The 24,485-nt window shown below is 38.6% G+C and overlaps 1 protein-coding gene across 5 annotated transcripts in view; it reads left to right on the top strand.

The window, feature by feature from the left end:
• The window catches only part of LRRC4C (leucine rich repeat containing 4C), a 1,420,098-nt gene extending 1,397,173 nt beyond the window's left edge, over positions 1-22,925 (top strand). For all 5 annotated transcript variants that reach the window (XM_059875163.1, XM_059875162.1, XM_002693527.5 and 2 more), the window contains one exon: positions 19,995-22,925. In XM_059875163.1, the coding sequence (XP_059731146.1) occupies positions 20,037-21,959 (1,923 nt within the window). In that variant the 5' untranslated portion in view covers positions 19,995-20,036 and the 3' untranslated portion in view covers positions 21,960-22,925. The remainder of the gene's footprint in view (positions 1-19,994) is intronic.
• The last annotated feature ends 1,560 nt before the right edge of the window (positions 22,926-24,485 follow it).

Here is a 24,485-nt window from a genome sequence, read left to right as displayed (position 1 = left end):
CTAATCAATGGGCTTCCCAGGTGGCTCAATGGTAAAAAAGTTCACCTTCAATGCAGGAGATGCAAAAGACTCAGGTTCAATCCCAGGGTTGGGAAGATCCCCTGGAGAAGGAAATGACAACTCATTCCAGTATTCTTGACTGGAAAATTCCATGGACAGAGGAGCCTGGTAGTCTATAGTACCTGGGACTGCAAAAGAGTAGGACATGACTGAACACACACACACGTCTAATCAGAGTTGAGAGAGAACGTTTTAGCAGGAAAGAAGAAAGGAAGGTGAGGAGGTGGTAACTGCAAAGTCTGTCTCTTGCAGACTGTCTTTAGGTCATTCTCCCAGGATCCAAAGGCGGATGCATAAATATAATCTTCAATTCTAGGTATAAATGAGGCATTGATTTTGTAGGGCAATGCGTCTTAATATTGCTGGTTTAAAAAGGGCAGGGGGAGAAAAAATGCTAAAGAAGCCAGCTAGGACAGGAGAGTGATGGGACAGGGTTTCAGTGATTGTTCCTCCTACCCTTCACATAGGCCCACATGCACACGTGCATATTCAAGACTAAACAGAACAAATATTTCTTTGAAATATAACCATTGTATGGCTCCAGAGAGCTCCTGCTGCTGCTGCTGCTGCTAAGTCTCTTCAGTCGTGTCCGACTCTGTGCGACCCCACAGATGGCAGCCCACCAGGCTCCCCCATCCCTTGGATTCTCCAGGCAAGAACACTGTAGAAGGTTGCCATTTCCTTCTCCAATGCATGAAAGTGAAAAGTGAAAGTGAAGTCACTCAGTCGTGTCTGACTCCTAGCGACCCCATGGACTGCAGGCTCCTCCGTCCATGGGATTTTCCAGGCAAGAGTACTGGAATGGGTTGCCATTGCCTTCTCCTACCAGGAGGTAAAAATGTTAGCTCTGCCATTTTTATTTGTTCTGTGCTTCTGCTTGCCTTATGACCAGAATATTCATTCTGTGTTGTCTATAGAAGAATTTCTTTAAGCTCCTTTCTCTAATTTGTGTTAGTTTAGTTAAAACTAAATAAAATAATTCCCAAAGTCACTTAGCTAGACACATGGAGATAGCAGTCCATCACGATGTAGTAAAACCACAGGGACACAGAATGACACTATAGAAAACTCCTCCGAGTTGTGGAACCCCCTCTCCTGCTCAGGATTCCTCACAAAAGTTACATGACACATGGTACTATTGCCAAATTAGTGAAACTTAATCTCTTTCTTCTTTCTTACATGACAGTGAATGATAAATAGAAAGTTTAATATTTTTTCTTTTATGCCCTCATAGATCATCCCGTTAGTTTTGGGGTTGAGGAAAATATGTAAGAAAAGGAATTCCTCCATGTGCTCTAGAGCAGGATTAACAAACTTTCTATGGAGGGTCAGAGAGTAAGTGTTTTGAAGCTGTATAGGTTTTTTTTGCAAACCATAGATTAGCACAACTACACAATTTGGTACATTAATAGGAAAGCAGCCATAGGAAATACAGATATGAATGGGTGTGGCAGTGTTCCAATAAAACTCTATTGACAAAAACAAGTAGTGGGCCAAATTTTGCCTGTGGATAGTGCTACTGATCTTGGAGGTTTTTTGGTGTTTTTTTTTTTTTGCCTACATATCCATCCATCTTGTGTTTCTGTTCACGTGGCAACTACAGCTTAAAAGACAAAACTGGAAAGTGTGTGGTTACAACCATATCATAATTACCCTCATTTTGTGGGTTTTACTCTTTGTTATACTTATTTTTTGGAGAAGGTGATCGCACCCTACTCCAGTACTCTTGCCTGGAAAATCCCATGGACGGAGAAGCCTGATAGGCTGCGGTCCATGGGGTCGCAAAGAGTTGGACACGACTGAGCGACTTCACTTTCACTTTTCACTTTCATGCATTGGAGAAGGAAATGGCAACCCACTCCAGTGTTCTTGCCTGGAGAATCCCAGGGACGGAGGAGTCTGGTGGGCTGCCGTCTATGGGGTTGCACAGGGTTGGACACGACTGAAGCGACTTGGCAGAAGCAGCAGCAGCATACTTATTTTTGAATAAATTTATCCTTTCAGTATTCCTGTGGCATAGGAAGACATAGACAGTCTGTCTTCACTTTTTAGAAGGGTACAGAAAATTTAAGTGGCTTGCATTAGAGGTGTCACCCCACAACTATAATATCTGTATTGGGATATGCCTGTCACCATTGTGGTTTTTCAATTGGATTATTCTTTCTAAAGTGCATTCTTTAGGGAATAAAGATGGTGGGAGAGATAACCAAAAAGTAATTTTCACTATCTAAATCATGAAGAAAGTAGCTAACTAATGGCTTGAATAAGGACATGCATAGACTTCTCTACTTTCTTACCCCATTAAGATACCATAGGATATCCAGTTCTTTCTTGCTTGTATATTCCTGAGTTTTTTCCATGATATAGTTTTAGAAATAATTCATTGTAGGCAAATGAATAACAGGGAGTTCTGGCTTTGCTTGGTACTGTGTTAACTGAAGCTTGTGCATCCTGGAACTGAGTCCTCATTTTGCAAAATTCCATGGTAACTGAGAGCAAATCTGTTATAAAAGAACTGTGTAAAAAAAGGGGACTTGTTTTCTTTAATGCATGACCTCTGGTTAACACGGCAGGCAGGGAACAAAATGAGGACTGCCTTGAGTAAATAAATAAGAATCTTATTTCCAAATGCCTGCATTTGCCATATAATTCCCTCTTTTGTGGTCATTAAGGGAAAACAAAGAAATCACAGATGACAGTCACTTCCAGTATCTGACATGTCATCACCCAGGTTTCCTCATTATGCAATGTGAACAGTGTTGAGGTTACATGAAACCAGTTCCAGGTTCAATTAGGAGGCCATCCCTGCTATCTGTATTCTGATTAAACAACACTGCCTGGAAATCACAGAAAGAGTCTACTCTGTTTCCTCCCCTTGCTCACATCTCATAACCAGACTTAATTAAAGACTTTCCTTATCATGTTTTTCTGGGTCATTTGGGTGAATTTATAAAACTCTTAAGTCATGCTGAAAATTGGAAGGGGATGGCCCTGAGATCTTCAATAGGAGCCAGGACCAAATGTATAGGACTTGTTTTAATGTTTTCAGTTCAGTTCAGTTCAGTTGATCTGTCGTTTCCGACTCTTTGCGACCCCATGAACCGCAGCACGCCAGGCCTCCCTGTCCATCACTAACTCCCCGAGTTCACCCAAACTCATGTTATCGAGTCAGTGATGCCATCCAACCATCTCATCCTCTGTCGTCCCCTTCTCTTCCTGCCCTCAATCTTTCCCAGCATCAGGGTCTTTTCAAATGAGTCAGCTCTTTGCATCAGGTGGCAAAAGTATTAGTGCTTCAGCTTTAACATCAGTCCTTCCAATGAACACCCAGGACTGATCTCCTTTAGGATGGACTGGTTGGATCTCCTTGCAATCCAAGGGACTCTCAAGAGTCTTCTCCAACACCACAGTTCAGAAGCATCAATTCTTCAGTGCTCAGCTTTCTTTATAGTCCAAATCTCACATCCATTCATGACTACTGGAAAAACCATAGCCTTGACTACATGGACATTTGTTGACAAAGTAATGTCTCTGCTTTTTAATATGCTATCTAGGTTGGTCATAACTTTCCTTCCAAGGAGTAAGCATCTTTTAATTTCATGGCTGTGATCACCATCTGCAGTGATTTTGGAGCCCAGAAAAAGTCAGCCATTGTTTCCACTGTTTCCCCATCTGTTTCCCATGAAGTGATGGGACCGGATGGCATGATCTTAGTTTTCTCAATGTTGACCTTTGAGCCAACTTTTTCACTCTCCTCTTTCACTTTCATCAAGAAGATTTTGAGTTCCTCTTCACTTTCTGCCATAAGGGTGGTGTCATCTGCATATCTGAGGTGATTGATATTTCTCCCAGCAATCTTGATTCCAGCTTGTGCTTCTTCCAGCCCAGCGCTTCTCATGATGTACTCTGCATATAAATTAAATAAGCAGGGTGACAACATACAGCCCTGATGTACTCATTTCCTGATTTGGAACCAGTCTGTTATTCCATGTCCAGTTCTAACTGTTGCTTCCTGACTTGCATACAGGTTTCTCAAGAGGCAGGTCAGGTGGTACGGTATTCCCATCTTTTTCAGAATTTTCCACAGTTTATTGTGATCCACACAGTCAAAGGCTTTGGCATAGTCTGATCTTTTAGAGAGTCCCAAATATATACAGATGTGAAGCAGTCAATGAAGGGTCAGGAATCAGGAGACCTAGTGAAGTGTAAAGGGAGTCTCACCAAGTTAAGGACTGTGCACCAGATATAGGAAAAAAGCATGCTGTCATGTCAGCCTATATTTTAGGTAAAAAACAGAGCTTAGTACAGGTCCTTATTAACTCAAACCTCAATTATTGACATAATTTTGTAGTTGCCCTTCAGGCCTCACGGTGCTCTCTTTCCTAGCCATATCCCATATTATTCAAATTTGCTTTTCCATACTCTTCTCATTCTTCTATTCCTTACCAACAAAAGGAAAAAAATCAAGTCCCAGCAACCCATGTGTGTATGTGTACATACACACATATAGGTACATATAGGTACACACATACATGGGTACATACATACATATGGGGCTTCCCTGGTGGCTCAGTGGTAAAGAATATGCCTGCCAATGCAAGAGACACAGGAGATGCGGGTTCAATCCCTGGGTCTGGATCAGGAAGGTTACCTGGAGTAGGAAATGGCTACCCACTCCAGTATTCTTGCCTGGAAAAGTCAATGGACAGAGGAGCCTGGTAGGCTATAGTCCAGGGGATTGCAAAAAGTCGGACCTGACAGATTGACTAAGCATGCCCATATGTATATATTTGTGTGTGTGTGTGTGTGTGATCACAATGTAGGAAATTAAGGCTGTGTACAATTTAATAATAACAGGGAAGAAAGTACTTGACAAAGTATTAGAAGGTGATTTAAACATCTGAATTTCTTTGTATATGTGGTATTTATTCTCTTCAGATTCTTTGCATGGCAATTTAAATGTTTTAAAAATAATTACAAAAATCCATATGCTTTTTGGTTGCTATGGTTAGTTGGTTTATTTTCAACCTAAGAAGGCAATGATGACCTTGGCACAGGGCATTTCCTGAGGATTCTCGATCAGTTGGGTGTTAATGGCTATCAGCTCCTCTCAGCTAAGTCCAAAGGAAGCATGCAAATCTAGGTCATTAACTGTATGACCAACTTCCAGAAATCAAATCCTTCTTTAACCACCTCACCAAGGACTTATGCTTAGGATAGGCTGGTTGGATTTTCAAAAGCTGCTTTAGTTACTTGCCCTTTCATTATCCCAGACAGAAAATGTATAAAACTATTTATGTTAATATACAAATATATGTAAAAAGACAGAAGAATAAACATTAGCTTCTGTGGACCCACAGGGGAATGTCATTATTAGAAAAATAAGTTTTCATATTTTGATTAAATGTGATTATAAATATAATTGGAAATGCTCACCCTCTTTTATTTGTTTCTTTTATTACCTTTTTCAGATTGAAAGATTAGAGAGAATCATTCTATTGTGCATCCTGAGAGGCTAAAACATGTGTCCAGTTTTTGCAATTCAACCTCATTAAACATTAGATTCTTTTCTTTTTTGGTGGAGAGGGTGGTTCTCATTAGGGTTTAGTTGTTTTTGTTTTAATGGAATATTATTTTTTGTCATCCCTGTTATACAGTTGACCTTCACTAATAGCAATAACCATTATTTTCTCCTTTGGCATTAGTCATGATTATCCAAAATATTCTAAGAGATAGATAAATATAGCAATTCAGCTAGCGAAATGAAAGAAAGTTCTAGAGCAGAGAAGTCCCTGTTTCTTTTCTGTGGAGGAAATTCTGGATCCTATTTCATTGTGCATCATTCTGATTCTTATGCTGACACAAATTTTTTAAAGAAATGACACAGAGTGACAAATTATCCCTGAATACCAATGTTTAAGGTGTATGATAGGTCTCATCATCACCAGAGAAGACTGCACTCCAAGACTTTTTCCAATGGACACTTGTCTGGAAGAATTTACTCAAGACCTCGATCAAGTCTTTAGTTTCTTCATTTCAAAAATTTGGTTCTGGTAGCTCATTGTGAGAAGGGTGTAGTCACACTTACTAAACACATAGGAAATACAGAATAGAGAACAGAATGCTAATTTGCTAAATAATAGCTAGCACTATAACAAACCCTTCAAATACTTTTTAGTCTGTCAAATCTTTTTCTGTACGATTTAAACTTTTTTGAATCACAAATCTCTTTGAAAATGTGATGACAAAGCCAATGAATAATCTTCCTATAAAAATATACAATCGCATTTATATGAAAATTTACATATGATTTCAAGAGATTTATAAATAGTTTGAAAACCACTCTTGAATGTCTTAGGAATCCAGGGATTGCACTGTGAATTTTCATGGAAAATCAAATTATAATTAAATAAGGTGGTTGATAAGAAATCAAACTAAGAAAATGTGATTGTATGATTTGGATTGGTTTAGCATCAGATTATGATAGCCTGATGCATCAATCATTCTCCACAGTTGGATTTCAGCTGTCACCAGGATTAGACAAACAACAAGAAAAACAGCAACGGACATTCATACAGTATTAACTGGGTACCAGGCACTGTTCTAAATCCTTCTTTATATATTAACTCATGTATGCTCACGAATGGAGTATATAAATCAAAGTATCATATCCAACCTATAGGCAGTTTTATAGACAAGTAATACATACATTTCAACCTCTTACTTTAAAAAAAAAAAAACTATATTCCATTAATATTCACTTAGTTATGTAAGTAGTTGATAATCTGCACCAACCAGTTTTTTCTTGAGCCCATTATTCTTCCTTCGTTCCTTTTCTTCTCTCCTTTCTTTCTCTCTGTTTCTCTCTCCATACACAGATATTTAGTATATACCACGTGCCAGGAACTCAGATGTGTCTTTAGGATACAGTTTATTGCTGATAAGGATAGAGTTTTATTTTTTATCCTAATAAATTGTTTTTTAATCACCCATATACATGCTGATTTTTGATAATCGACTTCATCTCAAAGTTATTGTATTTATAAGCTTTTATGGGGCGGTAGGAAGACAATAAGTTATTAATGAGACTCCTCTTTACCATTTGTACTATGTTGTGTGCCATTTTTATTTTTTTGTTTTGTTTTACATATGGGTCTTATCACTAAACCTTGATAAAATTACTTAATAAACCTGGCTCCTGACTATGAATTTAAATGTGGACTACATTCCACAATGCAATTCAGCAGATATTTCCTGAGTGCCTAGACATCATCCAATCCCTGCCTTTAAGAAGCTTATGATTAACTAGATTGAATGCATTCCCAAACATTTGCATTCAAACACAGATTTGATAAATGTTGTAGTTTTGGCATCGCAGATCCTTAGGGAAAGGATGGATTAATGCTGTCCAGTAAAACTAAGGGAGATCTACTAGAAATGGTCACTGTAAATTATCTCTTGGATGCAATTTTGAAAGAAAAATCCAGGTAGGACTTCCCAGGACATGGGAAAAACAGGAGCAAGACTCCAAAGAAGAGAAGTAGGGAGTATATTTTTAGAATCAGAAACAGACTGTAGCCTAGACTGTACTATGGATAACAGTGGGGGAGGAGATGGGGAAACAGTATGGCTGAGCATCGTGGTGTCTTACATGTCACATTAAGGCAGCAGTTTTCAAGAGGTCACATTCCCCGCCCCCCAGGGGGCACTGGCAATATCTGGAGGCACTGCAGATTGTCACAACTGGGGGTGTTACTGGCATCTAGTGGGTAGAGGATGTAAGAGATTTAGTTTTAATTCTGTAAGCACTGGGAGACTATTGCTGGGTTATGTTTTCTTGGACAGTTATTTGCCAAGGTCCCTGTGTGTTCTTACACAAAGTGTGCAAAGCATTACTTTGAAAATCTCCCTGAAGAACAGTATGAAAAGACTAATGTTGGAGATAAGGAATAGCATGCATGAATCAATTGGTTAACCTTGAATCTGAGTAAAAAGAAAGAATGAATAGGAAAAGAGGAGAACTGAAGTTTTCCTGTGTGGAGAAGGCTCCAGACTTAAAAACTATTAGTGCACAAATGAATGCAGGCATTGTTACAGGCAGGCAACATTTCTGATCATTGGAATGGTCTGATTTCATTTTCTGAAGAGTGCAATATCAAGCAGTATATGACGCTTGAGGTTTTAAGCTTTTTTCCTTGGCTATGCATTTCACTAAACCAACACAGCCGACAACTATCATAAAAATGCAAACGCAGACCTGAACACCTCGAATCCCACCCTTTAATTCGAGGAACAGGGAGTCATCTATATTTCATTTCTTCATAAATAATCAAGCTCAGAATGTGAATATGATTCAAAGGATTCATAAACAGTCAAAAGCTTCGTACTAGGTACACTTTAGATCTCCTGCATCATGAGAGGCTAAAAAAACAGGGGAAAACAAATTAATTTTATTTTTAGCCTTGCGAAGTCTTTGGCTGTATTTCTAGGTCTGCTTTCCTAACATGAAATAGATTTGACTTTTTGTTGCTAAGGCAAAGTTGGAACTGTCACCGCCTACCCCGATACTTTGCCTAATCCATCTTTTTCTTTTCGATTGTGACAGAAGAATTAGATCTTTCTCACACAAGGATTTTCTAATTAATGCTTCAGATGTGTTCTAGAAGCAGGGGTGTAAAGATCCAGATACTCTTCCATCTTAAAGAAGATATGTAGATGATTTGACTTTCTGCTTATAAGAATTCTTGTTTTCTGCTCTAAGTGGTCTGCCCTAATGGAGGACCTGAAAGCTGAGTCAAACCTCCCTAGATCTGCAGTGCATCTGAGTACCATGAAGCAAATCAAGGAAAAGACTTCATTGCATCATCTAGTTGGAATTTTCAAGGCAATCATGCTATTTTAGGCACATACAGCAGAGGGCATTGTCTGGCCAAACTTAGAACTGCTATTGACAAGAATAGATGAAGAAATAGAGAAGGCTTTTCCTGCAAAATAAATAAACAAAGAGGGCAAGGAGACAGCGGAATGACCTTTATATTGCTTTGTTCTCTCCAGCTTTTCTTTGTAGGAAGACTTCTATGAAAATAACTAAAAACTGAACAAGGATCATTCCAGAAATTAATGAAATTTCTATTATGTGAGCGTGTTGTTGTTGTTTAGTCATTAAGTCGTGTCTGACCCCAAGGACTGTAGCCTGCCAGGCTCCTCCAGATTTCCCAGGCGAGTATACTGGAATGGGTTGCCATTTCTTCCTCCAAGAGATCTTCCTGATATAGGGATTGAATCTGCATCTCCTGCTTGGCAGGTGGATTCTTTACCACTGAGCCACCTGGGAAGCCCCACTGAGTGAGTTGGACTCTACAAGATGCTAAGGATCAATTAGTAAATATGACATTATTTCAGTCCTCAGTGAATGGATAGCCTTAACTATCTATACACTGTTTCTGTCTGCTTGAACACCTATGCATTCTTTCCTGCATTTAACAAATGTTTGATGAGTATTTTTTGGAAAAATATCATTATGGTAGATAAGATATTTCTCCAAGGAATTTAGCATTCTATTCAGATGAGGCAAGCAGTAAGAAAATAAACATTGAAGTGTATGAGGAAAGTATCAAATTAGAAGTACTCTGATGAAAATTAAAAATGGTAATCTGGGGACTATCCCTATGGTCCAGTGATTAAGACCCTATGCTTCCAGTGCAGGAGGCATGGGTTCAATCCCTAGTCAGAGAACTAATATTTCATGTGTCACACGGAGTGGGCAACACATTTTTTAATTATACAAATAAAAATGGTAATCTGACTGATGGTGATAGAAGATCTGCTTTAGGCTGAGTGATCAAGAAAGAATTTTCTGAGAAGATAAAATTTAAAGGGAATCTTGAACGACAAGGGATATCAATCATGCAGAAACCAAAGAGCAGCTGTTGCAGGCAGAGGGAAACTTAGTGCAAAAGTCTTGAGGGAGGAAAAGGCTTGGGACACTTGAGGAATGAAGGAAATTCAATATGGTTGAAGACACAGGGAAATGAGAGGAGTTAGAAGATAAGAGGATAGGCAAGTATCAGATAATCATATATTAGAGGCGAAAAAAATTTACATTTTGCTCCAAAAGGATGTGAAGCTAATAGGAGCATTTTCAACTGGAGCATGGCATGAGCATATTTATATTTTTAAACTTCAGTCTAAGTGCTGTGTGTGCATGCTCAGTCTCAGTCTTGTCAGAATCTTTGCGACCCCATGGGTTATAGCCTACCAGGCTCCTCTGTCCATGGGATATCCCAGGCAAGAATACTGGAGTGGGTTGCTATTTCCTACTCCACTAAATGCTGTATGAAGAATTAGCTGTGGTACAGCATTTGCAAAAGTAGAGAAACTTATAAGAGGGTATTTCAGTGGTCCAAGTTGGAAATGAAGAATATTTTATCTAGGAAGGGACAATGAGGAATGTACTTATATTTTAATAGTGGAGTAAATATTTTAATAAGTAGGGTTATGCTGAATGTAAATAAAGAAAAGGAACAGTCAAGGAAGATCCTTACATTTTTGCCTTGAGCATTTGGATGTATGGTAGTGGCATTTATGAAGGTATAGGGCAGGTTTGGGAATTTTCTTTCAGTAGATGCTATAGAATATAATTCATATAATCTTCTCAATGTCTATTAATGTTACCATCACTCCCACTTAGGAAGGTGCAGCTCAGAGAAAGCCGGTTTACCAAAGAATGATTAGTAATACTTGGCCAACCCTCTAACCCACAGGATTTCACTCTAAATCTGATTTTTGTCCCACTGGGTTTGCTAATATAGATTGGATGTCTATCTATATTTCAACATAATGTTGAAGTGCATTATATCATCAAAGAACAAAAGCTTAATGTATATTTAGTCATTCTCTGTATATAATTTACAGTGTGGACATGAACCACATTAGAGATTTTTAAAAAGTTTATCTTTCCTTATTTGTGCATCAGAGTTTCAAAGTGATAGTCTGCTGCCTCTATGTAACCTGATAGTTTTTAATGTGACTGCATACAGAAGCTAATTTTGCCTTCACTGGTATTTCATCCTCTACAGGATTTCATGCAGGACTGATTAATTTGAGGCTATACATGTTTCATAATGTATAGATATTGGATTGATATCTATATCAACAGGTAATCGGATTGAAGATCTGTTCCATTCAGTTCTAAAGTAATGCTAAGGATGTCGATATTGAACTCATTTGACTTTTCCATCAACTACTCTTCTCTCCAGTTTCTTTTATGCATAAGGGCAGAGCCTCCCTAAAATAATGTTCTCACCCTTTCCTGCTTAAGAGCCTGGAGTTTCTTTCTAAGTTTCATCATTGAAGCAAATCCAAACTCTCCTACCAGACATGTAATGCCCCTCAATTGGGCCAACTTAACAAGCTAAATGCTATTGTATAAGTCACCTGCTTTCATTAAGTCATTTCTCTTTTATTTCATGCTCCTACTCCCCTGGTTTTGTTACAGTTGCTGTTATTTAGTTGCTTAGTCCTGTCTGAGTCTTTTGCAACTATATGGACTGTGGCCTGCCAGGCTCCTTTCCATGGGATTTCCCAGGCAAGAATTCTGAAGTGGGTTGCCATTTCCTTCTCCAGGGGATCGTCCTGATTCAGGAATTTAATCCACATCTCCTGCATTGACAGATGGATTCTTTACCACTGAGCCACGTGGTAAGACCCTCTGCTTTTACAAGTCATCCATTATCACCTCTACCACATGCCTCAATACAAAATTATATCCCCTTAAGGACCTACATAAAATCTCAAACCCTCTTAAAACTTTCTCTGGTTATCTATGCCATCTGACAATGTTTTATGGAATTTGAATATTGACTACATTGATTTACATTAGTTCCTAGATACACATATGTGTGCTTTTTATTTTTGATAGGTATCTATGCTTTTATATTATAGCTCCAGTAAGTTTGTAAAGTTCTAAAAGGTATGGTCACCTTAGACTCTTTTCTATCCTTTTTTATACTCAACAGAACATAGCAACATATTGGCCACATCATTTATTATGTTTTTTCTTACTTAAAAAAAAATATATATATAGTTCTCTCCATTCATTGCTTCTTCTTATCTAATGATGTTGTAATCTTGTCACCTCTAAACACATGTAGGTTTTTTGTTTTTTGTTTTTTACTGTAAATCGAGCAAGTCATCTAGAAAAGTGAAATGTAGACCCAGGTGGTTTTTCTTTCCTTGAATATAAAATTTTTTTAAGTCTCAACATTTTCTAGAAACATTGCAAGGTCAGTGTATATAGCCAAAGAGCCTCTTGTTGACTTGACAGGTTGAATACCTGAATTACAGCGATTTAAACCTTGTATCATTTCCATTACATTTGCCTTGAGGGTCAGCCCTGGGCATATTAACAAAAATTTTCTTTCCCTGAAAATATGCAGAACCATATATTCCTCCATGAGGGGTGGAAAGCTCAACAGATTTGCAAAATTGGGTTTCAAATGGGAAAAAGTTGAATTATATTAGGAAATATTTGTAAAATAAATTTGATTTGAAGGGATGAGCTACCTTTGATAATGGTGTTATTTAATTTGTTGTTTTCCCTTTTCCTGTGTATTATAGCACTCTTGAAAATTTAAAGAGCTATCTTGAGAAATGATTATAATAGAAAGCTTTCTTAGTAAGATGAAAATGAGCCTCACTTCCTTTCTTACAAGCAAATCATGTCGCCTCAGCTTACTTTGTTCTTTTTGATAGGTATCAGATATATAATGGTTTAAGCAATTAGATTTTTTTCTTTTGCCATTTCTTTGCTGTTGGTTTTGGAAGCAGGAGTAGTGAGAGATAAATAAAAGGAGAGGGAGAGAGGAGAACGAATATGAAAATATCAGGTAGGTTTGACTACATGTAACCAGAAAAATAATGAGCTGTTTATGATGTATGGAACTGATTATTACATATAATAATAAAATAGAGAGGAAAAACAGTTGCAGGATTTGTTAATGTAGCTGCTTGTCACAATATCAAGAATGCAAATTCTTTCCTCTTTCCATTTTTTTCTTCCTTAGCACAACAGCTTTGTCCTCAGGCTGCTTGCTTTTTTGGCCACAAATTGTCTGTAGCAGTTCTCAGTATCTTATATCCACAACAACATCCAGAAACAGAATAAAGAACTACTCCTTCCCCTGTCTTTCTTCTATTAGGGGGAGAAAAATAAAAATTCCCAGAATCCCCTCAGCTGACCTCTTTTTGCATCTTATTGGCCAAATGGTGTCACATGTTCAGAACCAATCAGTCTCTGGCAATAAGAATGGAACAATCAATGTTTGTTTAGACAAGAACTCAGCAAACAATACTCCAAAGTTTAGCCCACCACCATCTGTGTTTGTATGCTCTGTGAACTAAGACTATTTAGAAATTTTAAAATGGTTGAAAAAATATTAAGAATTAACCTTTATTAAAAAAAAAATAAAGAAAACTGTAAAAAAAAAAAAAAAAAAGAATAGTTGAGACATTTGAATGTGCAGAGTTTAACTGGAAGATAGCCATGCACATTCATTGACTTTTTGACCAGAGCTATTTTCAAGCTTCAGTGGCAGAGCAGAGTGGTAGCAACTAGAGACCATATGGTCTGAAAACAAACTATTTACTATCTGGCCCTTCACAGAAAAAGTGTGCTTAGTCCTAACTTAAGCCAGATTCTATTAATACATCAAGGCTGGATAAACTTCTCCTAAAGAAGATAATATAATTCTGTTTTTTGTTTGTTTGTTTGTCTTTTAAGAAGAGACTGAATCTTTCTGAACAAAATTTTCTAAGGAAAGAGTATGGGAGTAGGATACTGGGTATACCACAAATTCAGAGAAGACAGAGAGATTGAAGTTCATGCATATTTCAAGTGAATAACCCACCTTTAGTTTCATAAAGCAGTTGATTCTGAAAATGTTACCAGCAAGAGTGGTTGGTAAGACAGACCTGAGTCTTTTTCCTTACTAAGACCCTACAGAAGTCCAGGAGAGTCTGAATGGAATGGTGATGATTAAGCCATAATTTATTGAGAATTAGAAGTTTAATTTTTAGGATTTTTCAATATGGGAACTTGATGAGGATCAAGTAAGAACCATAATACAAAGACCCAGGATTGGAGAAAACACCAACATGAGGCAAAAGATCCAAAGAATCTTAGAGCACAGTTAATGCTTTCTCTGAAAGAGTTGAAGGATCTTTGGGCAAGTTTCGCTAAGGACCATGAAACTGTTTGCTTTAGCAGGAGAGTTTCAGAAGAGGATAGAGTTGCTAATAGAAACCATAGAAGAGCTAAGTCAAGTTGATGTTGATGGTAAGGTATGATCTGGAGGTCTCAGTGTCCATTCTGAGTATGGGGGTTAATGGTTTGGCTTCTCAATGCTTACAGAGGTCCATTGCATGTACATATGACAGTGAATGTGTGGTCTACTGAAATATGAGGACTGATTGGGGTTAACTAAATTTATCTTTCTCCCACCTCGCTTGAAAACTAGTTCCAATGTCTAGACAGTAGTCTATGCTGACTTAGCAATGATACTGTGCTAAATAAAGCATCCCCATTAGCTACTCTCCCTCCTGAGTCCCTTCTGTGTCTCTCAGTGCACTGAAGCATGGGTAAGCAAAGAAGAAAGGTCTCTTGACAAAGTCAGGATATCCTCTGGGACAAGGCTAAGAATATTATTAGTTTAATTCAAAACCCACACAGATCCATTTGTAAATAAATGCTGTGAGATGACATCGTAATGGATAGTGAGCACCTTTAAATTAATTTCCTTTTGATGTGATAAAAACATCTTCTGAAAGAGATGTTGAAACCTGGCTTTTGATGTAAAGTAACGTAATTTAGATTTTAAAATAGAAACCTTTTGTTGATAGTAGTTTATTCAATCCTGGGTGTGTACCAAACTTTATTTGCTACAGGTTATAAATTAGCTTTGAACCAGCTATAATTCATAAATCATTACCTATGACTGATTTACAGGCAATCTCATTAATTGCAATAGCAAAAAGGCCTTGAAGTAAGCAAGAAGTAGAAAATAAAACAACCCAGAGACTGAAAAAAGGGAGACACATATACTCTACAATTAAGAGCAATGCATCGTATTTGGATATGTTTTACTGATAGTGTGTTTCTGGTCATTCCAGTTCATCCTTACCACAACTTTGAATAATAGGTATTAGTGTTATTCCTATCTTATCTAAGAGGAAGAAGCTTACATCACTTTATTTTAATATGTATTAAATATTTATTCAGTATTACATATTACTTATTATGAGTCAGTAACTTTGTATATATTATATGACAGTACTAAAAAGAGCCTATTGATTAAGTAGCTCTGCTACTTTTACAGATGGGGAGAGTAAATTATAGACAGATGAAGTAACTTTCCCATTGATAGGGTTGTGGGTGTTCAAGCAGGCATATGAATTCATGAATTCATCATAAGCCTCTTCTCTTGCCCATTGGACATGGTTGTCTTTATTATTTCATATTTTAAAGGGATGTTGCTGCTGCTGCCAAGTCGCTACAGTTGTGTCTGACTCTGTGTGACCCCATAGACGGCAGCCCACCAGGCTCCTCCTCCCTGGGGTTCTCCAGGCAAGAATACTGGAATGGGTTGCCATTTCCTTCTCCAATGTATGAAAGTGAAAAGTGAAAGTGAAGTCGCTCAGTAGCAAATGGCAGAGTAAAGACTTACCTTTTTCACTTTGTGCTATTTCCAGTCCACCAGTTATTTTGACCTCTAGTGCCAGAGACCCTAGGACTCTAGGGAAAGTCATGGGCTTGGAGGTGGGAGGAGGGATAAAAAAGTAAGGCCCTAGGACCCCCATCCTAAAAGCATCAATCAGTTAGTATATTAGAGTTTAGGTGATATTCTTTTTCCTTTCCCTTCCTTCCTTCCCTTTCTCCCTCTCATTCTTTCTTTCAAATTCCCAATTACCTTCAGAAGTGTGTTTTGAGAAGAAGGGAACATATGAATGAAAAACTGAATCACAGGAATGACAGTTTTTCAATGGTTATGATTATTGGCAACTTAAATAGCATCCTATTTTAAATGGAAATCTACAAGGGTTTTCAAGGTTGTGTTTCAATTTACAATGAAAGGTACCTCCTAATCTAACTCAGAGTGAGAAGCCTACCAACCACACTGTTGTGATATGAGTAAATTCAGTGAGTTCTGGGACATAGGGTCTGTCTAGTTGCCTGGAATCTAACCCTGGGATGATGAAGGCAGAGGGGTAGTGGCTTGAGAGTAAACAGCATGTAAGAACTGATAAAGGAAGTGGTTGGGGTACCTGGTTCAGAATGGTTGGTTTAAATATGGCAAGAATGCCAGTAGGTCTGCCTTTTACTATCTGTAGAATCTGGCTAGCCTTTGGATGGGCAGAACCCTGGTGGCTCAGTTGGTAAAGAATCTGCCTGCAATGCAGGAGAACTTGATTCAATCCCTAGGCCCACCCCTGGAGAAGGGAATGGCTACCCACTCTACTATTCTTGCCTGGAGAATTCCACAAAGAGAGAAACCTTGTGGGCCACAGTCCATGGGTCACAAAGACTTGGGAGACGACTGAGCAACTAACACTTTTTATTGGTTAGGCTGACTCTCCAGAATCAGCAAGGCCTTGATACCAAAACATCAGAAAATTCAGAAAATATGCATATACAAAGTGTTGGAATTAGATAGTAAATGTTTTGCACTTTTGTGTGTGTGTGTGTGTTTTTTCTCATTTCAATTTTTCTTTTGCTGTCTTTGTTTTTCTTTTATTTTTTTTTTTGTAGTTTTTTTTCAATTTTATTTTATTTTTAAAACTTTACAATATTGTATTAGTTTTGCCAAACATCAAAATGAATCTTCCACAGGTATACCCGTGCTCCCCATCCTGAACCCTCCTCCCTCCTCCCTCCCCATACCCTCCCTCTTGTGTCTACAGCACACTAGGTACTCTGTTGTCCAGAGGCTAAGAAGAGATATGGCCACTGTCCCTAAGGAGCTCACAGGCTAGTGTAGGAAACAGAACCAGGGACAAATGATCATAGTACTAGATGGTGTGAGAATTCAACTTAGAGCTGCAAGAACCTGGAGGGAATAAGCAAGTCCTGAAAGAAAGAGTAACAACTCACAACCTACTGCTCAAGTTTCTTTGCTGCCATAGGGAAGGAGACCAAAACAAGCTGCTAAAGCCAGAAAGCATCTGTGACTTTAAACCTCATGTTCATAAGACTCAGGTCCCTTTCTACAGTCTGTCAATGTGGGTGTATGTTTAAGAGTTGCTCATGACAGACATCTTTACTGGGTGAAGCATCTCCTATTTTTGGAAGAGTCTCTTCTCTGTCTTGTGTACTCTAAGTAAATGCATTTATTTACAAATGCTAATTTACACTGAGACTCTTACTACTGGTAGAAGGGTTATGTCCTAGGATACAGCCAAGTTCTCAAGACCTTGGATGGTACGCATAGAAGTGGCCAAGAAATTCCAAGTATCTCCGGCATTGACTTCTCTCCAAGTTTCATTTAGAGCAAGTGGAAGATTTTACTAATCTTTCTCCTTGCTGTGGGTTTCTTATAGAGCTTTTCTGTCTCCTATATTAAGGTAGCATTGCCATTCTTGAAAGCAAAGCTGCTGACAGCATTTCTTTGTATAAACAGAATATTGAATAGTCACTTGCAGGATAAACGGGAATGCTTGCATTGAGTCTTGATCCGATCTCATCCCAACTTCTTTCCCATTCTCTTTCCTGGACCTTCCAGTCTCCTGTAGGGGATTTTATGGTTGCTTGGTTGTGCTAGTACTTTCTTATTTCCTTGTCTTGGTTCAGGCTGGTCCCTCTGCTCTTCTTTCCTTTATCAACTTCTACAAAATCTAGATCAGATGACTCTCCTCTTTCAAAATCCCCTGACTTATTATACCATCACAGATTTAGTTGCTCTGACTTTAGTGCCCATGTGCCAATGTGGCTTGGTCTCATAGCAATGAACATATATTATTGTGTTTCATCTCTTTGCCTATCTGTCTTACCTTCTGAATTATAATTCCCTCAGGGTGAGGGTTATATTCTTCACTTTTGTATGCTCAGCACTTAGCAAAATGTCTAACTTTTTGCTAGTTAGACATTTTAAGGTCTAATAACAAAATGGTAGTAGTAGTAATAGAAATGTCTATTGAGTTCCTTCAGTATGGAAGGCATTATTCTAGCTCTTTATGATATTAATCTTTTTCTGACAATAACACTAAGGGTTATATAATAATATCATCCCTATTGTGCAAATGAGATTGAGCCGTGGAGAGGATAAGTCACCTGCCCAAGGTGACACATAGTAAATACTAAATTACTGTCTTAGTGCCTTTTTGAATTGGTTATGATAAGTCTCCACATTTTGTTTTTCTTCCCAAGTGATTCTTAGAAGAGGCACTCTTTATTGAGGAATTTGGGAAAAGTCATCACACAGGTACCCAATTCATGATCAGCCAGTTGAATTGGGGTGTATACTGGGTAACACAAGCTTTGGAATTCCTCTTTGTGCTGTAAGAGATGCAGAAAGTAAGTTGTTTTATTTCCCTTCTCAGAAATCAATACGAGTAGGGGCATAATACATATATAATCCAGTTATATTTAATACTATGATTTTTTTTCTGTACGTTTCATGAGATGTGATTTAATTGGTAGTACGTCTACCTATAGGTAGCAGTTGGCTCTGTTGTTGTGAGTTTTATATATGAAAATCTCTAGAAATGTACACATATTTGTGCATGTCATTATTTCAGTGTATTTTCACAGGTACCATACATTAAGTTGCCAGTGTTTACAGCTGAGGTGACCCCCAAAGGAAAAGGTATTTTAACAAAAATAATTGTGAAAAATATTTTGCTTTTGCCATCATTCTTGAAGAAACTTTTTTCATGGAATGTTTGAGATCGTATTCTCCTGGACCAGTGAGATGAATATCTAACCCTGATTCTCTACTTGTTAACCATGTGACTATATGCACGTTACTTCCCCTACAATTAAATGTCTTTTTCTTGAAAATGGAGGCTATAACAATTCCTTCCCCAGAAAAGTGAAGTAAGGAAAAGAAAGGATCAGGGCATGAAGCCTGTGCGGTTACAAAGGACTCCGTATTCAGAAGGGCCCATGCTTGACTTAATGTTCTATTATAACTGATTTGAAATTCTTCATAAAATTATTAAGACTTCTTTTGGATGTGGACCACTTTTAAAGTCTATCTTGTTCTGTTTTATGTTTTGTTTTTTTGGCCAAAAGGCATGTAGGATCTTAGTTTCCCAACCACGGACTGAACCCACACCCCCAGTATCGGAAGGCAAAGTCTTAACCACTGGCCTATCAGGGAAACCCTTGAAATTCTTAGTAATTTTTGATGAGACATCCCATGTTTGCATTTTGCCTTGAGCTCTGCAAGTTATGTAGCCATTCTTGGATTGTTCATGAAGTCTATAGCCTACGGCACATAGACTACTCCTCGATAAAATGTCAGCTATGAATAATTTTGCAAGGGCGTTTTTAGTTTATTGGTATAGTCCCCCAATTTTATTTTCTGAACTTTTCCAATCTGGTCTGGACATTGAACCTAATGATGGGGTACATTTCATGTGTCCTCATGCATTCAGATTACCCTTGGTTGATATACACTAGTCAAACCCTCTACCTCATTCTTCCATTTCTCTGTGATTGCACAAATTATGGAATATGGGCTGTGGCTGGCTGATAACTCAGAGTGTGGAAACACTTCTTAATAAATATGAGCCCCATTGCTCAATACATGGCATTAGATTTATTGTTATCTTAGTTTGAGAAATGAAGGCTTGAGCTGATACACTGTCTCACTGACAATGACTCGAGAAAGACATTTGGAGGAGATCTAATACTCTTTTTTGCTCTTATTGCATTGCAGATTATTTGAACTCCAGAAGGACCAACACCAGATAAATTATGAATGTTGAACAAGATGACCTTACATCCACAGCAGATAATGATAGGTCCTAGGTTTAACAGGGCCTTATTTGACCCCCTGCTTGTGGTGCTGCTGGCTCTTCAACTTCTTGTGGTGGCTGGTCTGGTGCGGGCTCAAACCTGCCCTTCCGTCTGCTCCTGCAGCAACCAGTTCAGCAAGGTGATTTGCGTTCGGAAAAACCTACGTGATGTTCCAGATGGCATCTCCACCAACACCCGGCTGCTGAACCTCCATGAGAACCAAATCCAGATCATCAAAGTGAACAGCTTCAAACACTTGAGGCACCTGGAAATCCTACAGTTGAGTAGGAATCATATCAGAACAATTGAAATCGGAGCCTTCAATGGTCTGGCAAACCTCAACACGCTGGAACTCTTTGACAATCGTCTTACGACCATCCCGAATGGAGCTTTTGTATATTTGTCTAAACTGAAGGAGCTCTGGTTGCGAAACAACCCCATCGAAAGCATCCCTTCTTATGCTTTTAACAGAATCCCTTCTTTGCGCCGGCTAGACTTAGGGGAATTGAAAAGGCTTTCATACATCTCAGAAGGTGCCTTTGAAGGTCTGTCTAACTTGAGGTATTTGAACCTTGCCATGTGCAATCTCCGAGAAATCCCTAACCTCACGCCGCTCATAAAACTAGATGAGCTGGATCTTTCTGGGAATCATCTATCTGCCATCAGGCCTGGCTCTTTCCAGGGGTTGATGCACCTTCAGAAACTGTGGATGATACAGTCCCAGATTCAAGTGATTGAACGGAATGCCTTTGATAACCTTCAGTCACTGGTGGAGATCAACCTGGCACACAACAATCTGACATTACTGCCTCATGACCTCTTCACACCCTTGCATCATCTAGAGCGGATACACTTACATCACAACCCCTGGAACTGTAACTGTGACATCCTGTGGCTCAGCTGGTGGATAAAAGACATGGCCCCCTCCAATACAGCTTGCTGTGCCCGGTGTAACACCCCTCCCAATCTGAAAGGGAGGTACATTGGGGAGCTTGACCAGAATTATTTCACATGCTATGCTCCTGTCATTGTGGAGCCCCCAGCAGACCTCAATGTCACTGAAGGCATGGCAGCTGAGCTGAAATGTCGGGCCTCCACGTCCCTAACCTCCGTATCTTGGATTACTCCAAACGGAACAGTCATGACACATGGGGCATATAAAGTGCGGATAGCCGTGCTCAGTGATGGCACGTTAAACTTCACGAATGTAACCGTGCAAGATACAGGCATGTACACATGTATGGTGAGTAATTCTGTGGGAAATACCACCGCTTCAGCCACCCTGAATGTTACTGCAGCAACCACTACTCCCTTCTCTTACTTTTCAACTGTCACGGTAGAGACTATGGAACCTTCTCAGGATGAGGCACGGACCACAGATAACAATGTGGGTCCCACTCCAGTGATCGACTGGGAGACCACTAACGTGACCACCTCCCTCACGCCACAGAGCACAAGGTCAACAGAAAAGACATTCACCATCCCTGTGACTGATATAAACAGTGGGATCCCAGGAATTGATGAGGTCATGAAGACTACCAAAATCATCATTGGCTGTTTCGTGGCCATCACACTCATGGCTGCAGTGATGCTGGTCATTTTCTACAAGATGAGGAAGCAGCATCATCGGCAAAACCATCATGCCCCAACGAGGACTGTTGAAATTATTAATGTGGATGATGAGATTACAGGAGACACACCCATGGAAAGCCACCTGCCCATGCCTGCGATTGAGCATGAGCACCTCAATCATTATAACTCTTACAAATCTCCTTTCAACCACACAACAACAGTTAACACAATAAATTCAATACACAGTTCAGTGCATGAACCGTTATTGATCCGGATGAACTCTAAAGACAATGTCCAAGAGACTCAAATCTAAAACACTGACAGTTACGGAAAACAAACAAACAAACAAAAAAGACAGTTTATTAAAAATGACACAAATGACTGGGCTAAATCTACTGTTTCAAAAAAGTGTCTTTACAAAAAAAAAACAAAAAAGAAAAGATTTATTTATTAAAAATTCTATTGTGATCTAAAGCAGACAAAATTATGTGTATTCCTCAGAACCTGTTTTTGCTGCACTTATTTACTATTTCCCACATCTCGTCCCTGCCTTCCCTATCGCCATATTTTTCATAGGAGATCTCAATTCCCTAAAGAACCGGTCTAGGAAATTTTGTAAGAATTCTGTTATACTTTGAGATTTTTATGGTGAATTCTAGTGGTGAGATCCAGTCTATTTTGTCTTTCTTTTATTTTTTCCTTCTCTCTCTCTCTTTCTTTTCTTTCCTCCCTCTCATGCCCTTATGAAGTAGTCCAATGGGGAATGCAGTATTAGAAATAGATTTTTAAGACAGAACAAGGAAAAAATGCAAGATCTTATATTTTTCATGTAATGATCTGTTCTGTATTTATGAGGAGGACCATTCAATGGGAAAGAAAAAAAAAAGGAAGCAAGCAACAGATTAATTTACATATGAGCATCTATAAAACCCATGATCTTTTAAACAAATCTAGAATCCGATTTGTAGTTCAAAAACTAAAAATAAGATTATAAATAAAATATTGTCGGTTTTTCTGTACCTGGATACAACTCATTTGTAGTTTGGCTCAAATGTGAGAAACTTGAAGGTAACTAGACTTCCTGCTTTCTGAGAAAGGTAATATTACAGTAATCTTCAGTCACAGCACCAGTCTCTACAGGGTCCTGTTTCATTAGATGACGTGAGTTTCTGATCTATATTTGAGGATGCTGTGGTCTTCTTTTCATTAGTGTCACCCTTTGTAGAATGCTCAGATTTTTAGATTTTTGTGAAGTAAATTCAATTCCACTTGAAAGAAAGTTTCAGTATAATTTATTCCCTGGCTCTTAAATAAAATTATTCTGTCTAGATGAAGTACAGTCACAGAATGCTAAATTATCCAAGTTGAAAAATCATTGTTGGTGCTGAGTGCCAACAAACTCAGTTCAATTCAACACTGTTAAAGACCTACTATGTGTTAAACACTGATGTTAGTGCTGTGGACACATTATTAGAAAGACCTGGTTTCTGCACTTGAATCACTCATGACCTATATGTAATATCATTAAAGAAACATCAGTTGATTACCAGGGGCCAGCTCTAATTTTCCTGTTAGGTGGCAGGTGGCAGGATCCTAGAGTTTTGAAATAATCAGATTACTGTTATGACCAAAACCTCCTCATGATTTTTTTTCCATTCTTCTGGAAGAGCTGATTATGTTCTTCCAAATGCAGATTGTAGAGTGGTAAAGAAGTGTAAGTATGGATTTGATTTGCTACGGCCAATGGATGTTTACCAAGAGATAGCAATGCTAACACACTAGTAATTCATTAAAGGTACTTCAAGGAACTGGAGATATTTTTGGTATGAGAATATCCACTAGCTTGCAAGTTAAAAAGGAACTTTCTAGTTACTGGTACCTCAGCACTCTCCTGATATTTTAATATAATATATGTCTGACTTTTGTCTTTATCTATGTGAAGCATAGTGAAAACAGTAGTGAAACAGTGTGTTAGTCGCTCGGTCATGTTGGACTCTTTGCAACCCCATGGACTGCAGCCTGCCAGGCTCCTCTGTCCATGGAATTCTCCAGGCAAGAATACTGGAGTGGGTAGCCAGTCCCTTCTCCAGGGGATCTTTCCAAATATACACCTCTCATTGCTGGCCCTTGAAATCTGCCATATCATTGGTGAGACAAGTGTTAAACTAGAGAAAACTAAGATAAGCTGGAGAAAATCTCAGCTCCTAATGAATGAGCAGCTTGGATACTCACACATAACTCTACAGGCTGGACATCACACCAGGGTTTTGTGATCTCCAGGTGTGAAAAACCAATTGTTACTAGCAAAATAGGTCAGAGAACTGGGAGGAAGAGATAGCAAACGAATGAGACCACACAAGGATCTCACCTCTATTTTTTGAGCGCCAGTTCTTTAGTGGCTTTTTCTCCCTCATATCCTACCTTTCTTTGTTAGGAATACAATTCATATTAGCTTTACTGTGGAGAAGACTCAAGGGAAAACACATGTTGGCTGTCATTTGTCAAGTGATTCAGTATTGAATGTGCTTCATATTTCTAAGCTGCAGATCAGCTTGGAAACCAACCAAACAACTCACCAAGGAATATCAAGTGCTAATACAAAGAAGACTGGTATAAACCCAGAAGGAAAAGAATCTTGCCTTCTCTACTTGGTTTCTGATCTCTGTCTTTGCTGATTATAAACTTTCTTTCATTTGAGCTTTTAATTCTTAAGAAGTTAGTTCCAGCATACAATTCCTCTTGAGTAAACTTTGGGAGTTGGGGATGGACAGGGAGGCCTGGCATGCTACAGTCCATGGGGTCACAAAGAGTTGGACACGACTGAGTGACTGGACTGAAC

This window comes from Bos taurus, chromosome 15, assembly GCF_002263795.3.
Source record: "Bos taurus isolate L1 Dominette 01449 registration number 42190680 breed Hereford chromosome 15, ARS-UCD2.0, whole genome shotgun sequence".
In the NCBI taxonomy this organism is placed as follows: domain Eukaryota; kingdom Metazoa; phylum Chordata; class Mammalia; order Artiodactyla; family Bovidae; genus Bos; species Bos taurus.
The sequence above is the reverse complement of the archived record's forward strand: the minus strand, read 5'-3'. Positions and strand labels throughout refer to the sequence as shown.